Here is a 6,524-nt window from a genome sequence, read left to right as displayed (position 1 = left end):
CTTTGCTGACTGCCTTGTTCAAATCGGGTCCACAGTACAGAAGCAAGATTGTTGAGTGAGCAGGATCGAAGGGGATGGGGCGGAAGTCGGAGGTTGAGAGCTTGCCTATGCAGAGAAATGGCTTCATCAATATCACTTTGCTGACCTCCTTGCTGAAAGCGGGTCAACAGTGCATTTGCAAGATTGTTTAGTGAGTGGGATCGATTGGGATGGGGTGGAAGGAAGAGCTCAAGAGCTTGCCTGTGCAGAGAAATGGCTTCATCAAGATCATTTTGCTGACCTCTTTGCTCAAATCGGGTCCACAGTACATTGGCAAGATTGTTGAGAGAACTGGATCGAAGGGGATGGGGTGGAAGTCGGAGCTTGAGAGCTTGCCTATGCAGAGAAATGGCTTCGTTGAGATCACTTTGCTGACCTCCTCGCAAAAATCGGGTTGATAGTGCATTTGCAAGATTGTTGAGTGAGCTGGATTGATCAGGATGGGGTGGAAGGAAGAGCTCAAGAGCTTGCCTGTGCAGAGAAATGGCTTCATCAAGATCATTTTGCTGACCTCTTTGCTCAAATCGGGTCCACAGTACATTGGCAAGATTGTTGAGTGAGCTGGATCGAAGGGGATGGGGTGGAAGTTGGAGCTTGAGAGCTTGCCTATGCAGAGAAATGGCTTCGTCAAGATCACTTTGCTGACCTCCTCGCAAAAATCGGGTTGACAGTGCATTTGCAAGATTGTTGAGTGAGCAGGATTGATCAGGATGGGGTGGAAGTCGGAGCTTAAGGGCTTGCCTGTGCAGAGAAATGGCTTCATCAAGATCACTTTGCTGACCTCCTTGCTCAAATCGGGTCAACAGTGCATGTGCAAGATTGTAGAGTGAGTAGGATCGAAGCAGGATGGGGTGAAGGCTGGAGGTTGAGAGCTTGCCTATGCAGAGAAATGGCTTCATCGAGATCACTTTGCTGACCTCCTTGCAAAAATTGGGTTGACAGTGCATTTGCAAGATTGTTGAGCAAGCTGGATTGATTGGGATGAGATGGAAGTTGGAGCTTGAGAGCTTGCCTGTGCAGAGAAATGGCTTCATCAAGATCACTTTGCTGACCTCCTTGCTCAAATCGGGTCAACAGTGCATTTGCAAGATTGGAGAGTGAGTAGGATCGAAGGGGATGGGGTGAAAGTCGGAGGTTGAGAGCTTGCCTATGCAGAGAAATGGCTTCATCGAGATCACTTTGCTGACCTCCTTGCAAAAATTGGGTTGACAGTGCATTTGCAAGATTGTTGAGCAAGCTGGATTGATTGGGATGAGATGGAAGTTGGAGCTTGAGAGCTTGCCTGCGCAGAGAAATGGCTTCATCAAGATCACTTTGCTGACCTCCTTGCAAAAATCGGGCCAACAGTCCATGTGCAAGATTGTTGAGAGAGATAGATCGATCAGGATGGGGTGGTAGTTGGAGCCCAAGAGCCTGTGCAGAGATATGGCTTCATTGAGATCACTTTGCTGACCTCCTTGCTGAAATTGGGTTGACAGTACATTTGCAACATTATGCATGACAGCTGCATAATTCTCACTTCCCTGAGGTAGCTCTGCAATCCCTTCCCTGAAAAGTGTCACTGCAGTATTCAGCTCAGCCACATTACCTGACATTGTGAACTGTTTACAAAGTTCATTGGCCAACTCAAGTGATTCCAGAGTACCTGTGGAAGTTCCAGTGCCTTTGGTCATCCAGTCTGATGCCATTTGGAGATCAGAAATATCCCCAATTAAATCAAATCGTGTTGCTAATAGCCCACAGACCCGGAAGTTTATGTTCAATTCCTGCTGATCTTGCTCTGTGCAACATTTGCTAGCATCTTGCAAACTAGAAATTGCATCATTCAGGTCAGTCAGATTATAGGAATGGATAAAGCGGGCATATAATGCATCAACCAGAGTAGTCAATGCAATGAACCAGCTAGTAGATTCAGCAGATAATTGTGCAAGTGCCTGTTGAACAAGGAAGACGATCTTGTTCAGAATGTGAAGGGAAGTTGACTTCTGGAAGTCTGTCAACAATCCCTTTGCCAGTTCCAATGTGTCTTCTGTGGCAGTCTTGTCCTCTAGCTGAATGGTGGTCTTGGTCTTAATCTTCACTAAGCTAATATATGTTGTCAAGAATGAAATGTGCTCACTTCAGGGCTCTCCTCTTGGTCTAAAATCCGACCCTCAACTATCTCGTTGCGAAGAGTCATAGATTCCATCAAATCATGTCTCTGATTGGTGTACATGAATCTGACACCTAATACGGACGCAAGATCCCCCTTGGCAGAAGGGTGGAGTGGGTGTGTTGCTGGGCGGCTATCTTTAACTTGACGGAACAGGAAGACCACATTGTTTAGCTCTGAAAGCGATAACCCTGCCTTGCATTCTGCCATGAGCAAGACGGCAAGATTGACCATTTCAGACACATCTTTCTTGCCATCGTTAATAAACTCCTGCAGTATAGGTCATTATAATCATAATCTCGGCCCTCGGGAAGTGAGATACTGTCATTTACTTACATTGGTAGCGATAGTGTTCCTATCAATGTCTGTTGTCCGCCCAGCTGGGCCAATATCTGTGACCTGCTCCTCATTAGCCTATTGCGAATCCGCGATGCATGGAATGTTGTAAAGGACGTACTAGTTGAGGGCTCTCCTGTGCACTAGCTCCGGTACGGTCACTTTGTCCACCTGGTGTCTGTATAAGTATGGTTAACAACCACAAAAGATATTTCCCGAATCCGTGATACGAACGCGAGCTCCCACAATATGAGATCCTAGGTCTAGCTCTGGCGCATCTAATTTGCCAGAACTATCAGAGGGCAATTTTGACGCTGGCATGGTGACGAGATATTGTAGAGGTTGATTGAAGCTTGTCAAAGAGGTTTAGTGGAAGATGCAAGGAAGATGGCTGAGTTGAAGGTCGTATATGAAGGCTGGGTAACTTGAAAGAGTTGGTAAAGAGATTCAAAGAGACGAGCCGCTGGGCGTACAGTTACTTCCCACGTTATTCCTTCCTCCAACTTCTCATCGTAGGTTTCCCCTTTCCTGTCTCAGCCATCTACGTCCCTAAACTTCCTCTAGCTCTTTGTTATCTTTGTCGGTGAAGGACGCGAAACTCTCACACATCACCAAGTTGCCAAGTCATCGTTCATCCAGAAAGTCATTGCTCGTACAGAATCATGGTGTGTCGCCTTCCTCTTAGCCGTCCGTTCGCTGCCCTAATCCGCCCCCAGGAACTCGGTATCGACGCCATCGGTAATGAAACTAGTCGCGCCTATATTTACTCCCAACCTGCCGTATACCTGGGCAATGAACGAATACGTGAGACTTTCAGTGGCAGTCGTGTGTCGTTTTTCTTCTCTTGGCCTATTACTCCGTTCTAATCAGTCATCTATCTACTTTTTAGCCTGTCATCGATCTTCGAGCGCATCTCCTTCTGTCTCTCCACGGCGATAGGTCTAAGCAACTCGTCCCTAGGCAGCAGTCGCCTTTATGTCTTCCACCTGCTGTAGAGCTTTTCAACATGGAAGGTTGATACTCATTCGAACTATGCGATAAACGGAAATCATCTTGGATCTGGGATTCGAGGGAGAGATTGGTTTTTGATCAGGACCTATCAGGTATCTCGGCCGAGGTTAGACGTTACGTATCTGGTACGTGGTTCATCCGTCTTCGCAACCCCGCCTGGCGCTGACGCTAACGCTTCCTGCCAAGCGTAGTATCTGGAGGCAAACCGGTCGCCGCCACGTGTTACGTTATGGATGAACAATATGGTTCTCCGATGTTTTCTCTCTCATCCGACCTTCATTCGTTTGGTGCTCGCCTTCTCTTTCTCCACATTATCTGTTCCACTCGAGCCTTCATTTACTTCTTAGGTTCACGCATATTGCTATCTTTCTTTCTTCAAACCCTCATCGTCAAATGGAACCGCTGTTGGGGGAATATAGCGTTGCGGCACATGTACGGCGCATTGACTTTTAGCTTCTAGGTGCACGCGTCTAATCTTCTGTCTCAGATATACAAGCTATCGCAGAGCTCCCTCGCCGAGCTGGCTCGAAACTCTGTAAGGCAGAGCAGATTCGAGATGGAAATAAAAAGGCGTTGGCTGGGCCATGAGTGGTACCTCCCTGGTGCGGCTGGAAACGATATCCACAAGGCAAGCACTTCGGCCGCTACTTACGACTTTCTCTTGAACCTTAACTTGATTTTAGACGAACGTCCCAAATATCAAACTCGCCTATAGGCACCAGACCCTCCTGGGAGAGCTGGATATGATTCGCGGAAAGGTGGTGTCCGAGTCGAATACGGGGTATCATCATGGTACGGGGCAGTCGAGCGTTGCTGCACAGAGTCCGCGATTGTTTTTTGGGAGTGTTTTGCCCACACCGGACGCGTGGCTGCGAAAATAATGGCGAAAAACGTTCAAGTATTTCTAGCGTTTGGAGCCTTGGTTGAACTATGCTTGGTTGAGCTTGTGACGCGCCAGTTAAATACTTGGAACCCGCTGCATATTACCAACTAATGGATGCATTTGCTTTCGAAGTCTTGGAAGATGCAAAGTCCTGGAATTGGCCGATCGTAAAGCGCATCGAACAGAGCGGCAACCAAGGCAAAGCTATAGTTCCAAATTTGCTGTCTTGTTTGATAAAGGAGTCTCAGGCCCTTGGTGGTACGGTACTGGAAGAATTCTGGGAAACGGTTGGAAAATGCAATGACAAGCTTCAGGATAACAGTGCGTCAAATTCTTTCGCTTCAGAACGTCAAGGTCTGACTTTTATATACAGTTAAAAATGTCACCTCCGTTCCGCCGGGTCAGGCATCGGCAATACTATTTGCAGGGGTCAATAAAAAGGACATTAACCTAGACCCATTATTCGACATGGCGGCTGAGTACTTGACACATCTCGCCGTTGCATGTGCGCATCCGGTGATTTTCTGATCATTGGACACCTCAAGACTAATTCCATCGTAGTTTTGTGCCCAGAAGGACTCAAAGCATGGACCAGCTCGCCATGCTCAGTCAGTGATATCATATCGCTGGAGACGGACGAACTGCGCGCTTTGGCTGACCAGGAGGGTTTTCGTAATGCGAAAGCAAGAGGCCCTCACGCGTTTGGTATGCTCTAACGTGGTTTTGCCGCTCACACCTCTGACGGTATCGTGACACAGGCTTTCGAGCGCGATGGTACACGATGTGTAATGACAGGAGCGAAGTTCCATGAGACGCTCACAGACGTTAACGATTTCCACCCTAATCTGGCCCATATAATCCCCAGCTCGATTCATGGCAAAGTCTGTTGTATTATTTTAATGGCGCCCATTTACTAACATGCTCTCCAGCCGGACACCATGAAATGTCTTGCCATGTTCGCCGGCGGGTCGGCTAGCGATTCCGACCTCAAACATATGAATGGTGTTGGAAATGTCGCGAATTTTCAATCCGATGCACACTGGCAGTACGATGAATTGCGATGGGGGATTGAAGCTCGAGAAGAAGGTGGAAATGTACGTGCTTAAAGCCCCCCGCTTGCGATGCACTTCAACCCTTGATTTCAGGTCAAGTACATCTACAGAAGGGTTCCGTATTGCTCTGATGTTGGTCCGGTGGGAATTGATTTGCGAGACGGTGACGAAATCCAATTTGGAGGTGGTACCAAGGGGGAGAGGCTTGGAAGAGGACCGCTTCCCCTCCTCTGCAACATTCGACTTGCCATGGCTCGTGCCTTGCACATGAGCGGAGCTGCAGAGGTGGTTATGCAACTGAAAGTGGATTCTGATGATTCTGATACCCCTCATGCATATGTTGCCTCTGACTACTTTCTGGATATTCTAGATGCAAAGTTACTCCTCCAGAGTATTCATGTGTAATCACTATTCAGACAGTTTCATTGTGAAATATACAAGTATATATATATGATCCACGTATGCGGGACCATAGAACAACTTCTTTCCAATAGAACGACGTGTGTATGGCCGGAAAACTTGGCCCGGGAGAGATCCAAAATTTGAATTTGCTTGCCTCTGATACGAAAAGCCGTGAATAATCAAAATTGAACATAAACACATCGCGTAAAAAGATTTTTTCTCTTGAGATGCATGTTTGATCGCGGTGCATTTTCATTCCGAGTCCAGTGGAGAGTTTTTGTGAATGTCTAATTTTAGCGCGTCACGCTGAATCGTCGCTGATGTAATGTGCGAACAAAGCGTGCATAACAACGTCCGTTTGCCTAATTTGCACTGCTGCCACTGCAAGCCCCTTCAGCCAAAGGGTTTCGTGCCAGTGTTAGTGCTGCTTCAGATGGCTGACACTGACTCTGGCATCCAGTCTCGAACACCGCTTTTCTGGGCGCCCGAGGACTGTGAAGCTCTGGGAACCCACCTCCGAAGCACAACCTTAAGTTGTGGAGAACTGTCAACTGGCGGCGTTGCTTCCAAGACTGAGCTCCACGGCCTCATGCAGTTACTCGGATCTGCTGGTAAACATCGTCCCAGCGTTTCGTGTGCGGTACAACAG

General features: G+C 47.7%; 2 protein-coding genes across 2 annotated transcripts; both read left to right on the top strand.

The window, feature by feature from the left end:
* The first annotated feature begins 3,243 nt into the window (after positions 1-3,243).
* LACBIDRAFT_308656 (uncharacterized protein) lies at positions 3,244-4,555 on the top strand. Its single transcript, XM_001876039.1, has 5 exons — positions 3,244-3,352; positions 3,417-3,663; positions 3,725-3,970; positions 4,026-4,166; positions 4,222-4,555. Exons 3-5 carry the CDS (start codon positions 3,932-3,934, stop codon positions 4,417-4,419), a joined length of 378 nt encoding a protein of 125 aa, XP_001876074.1. The 5' UTR covers positions 3,244-3,352; positions 3,417-3,663; positions 3,725-3,931; the 3' UTR covers positions 4,420-4,555.
* LACBIDRAFT_308655 (uncharacterized protein) lies at positions 4,532-5,878 on the top strand (the record flags this gene model as incomplete). The annotated part of the gene is made up of 6 exons (XM_001876038.1): positions 4,532-4,742; positions 4,795-4,922; positions 4,983-5,126; positions 5,180-5,302; positions 5,351-5,515; positions 5,567-5,878. 6 exons carry the CDS (start codon positions 4,532-4,534, stop codon positions 5,876-5,878), a joined length of 1,083 nt encoding a protein of 360 aa, XP_001876073.1.
* Positions 5,879-6,524: the final 646 nt, after the last annotated feature.

This window comes from Laccaria bicolor, genomic scaffold (assembly GCF_000143565.1).
Source record: "Laccaria bicolor S238N-H82 LACBIscaffold_3 genomic scaffold, whole genome shotgun sequence".
NCBI classification, from domain to species: domain Eukaryota; kingdom Fungi; phylum Basidiomycota; class Agaricomycetes; order Agaricales; family Hydnangiaceae; genus Laccaria; species Laccaria bicolor.
Note: the sequence above shows the minus strand (reverse complement) of the source record. Positions and strands in the feature narration are given on the sequence as shown.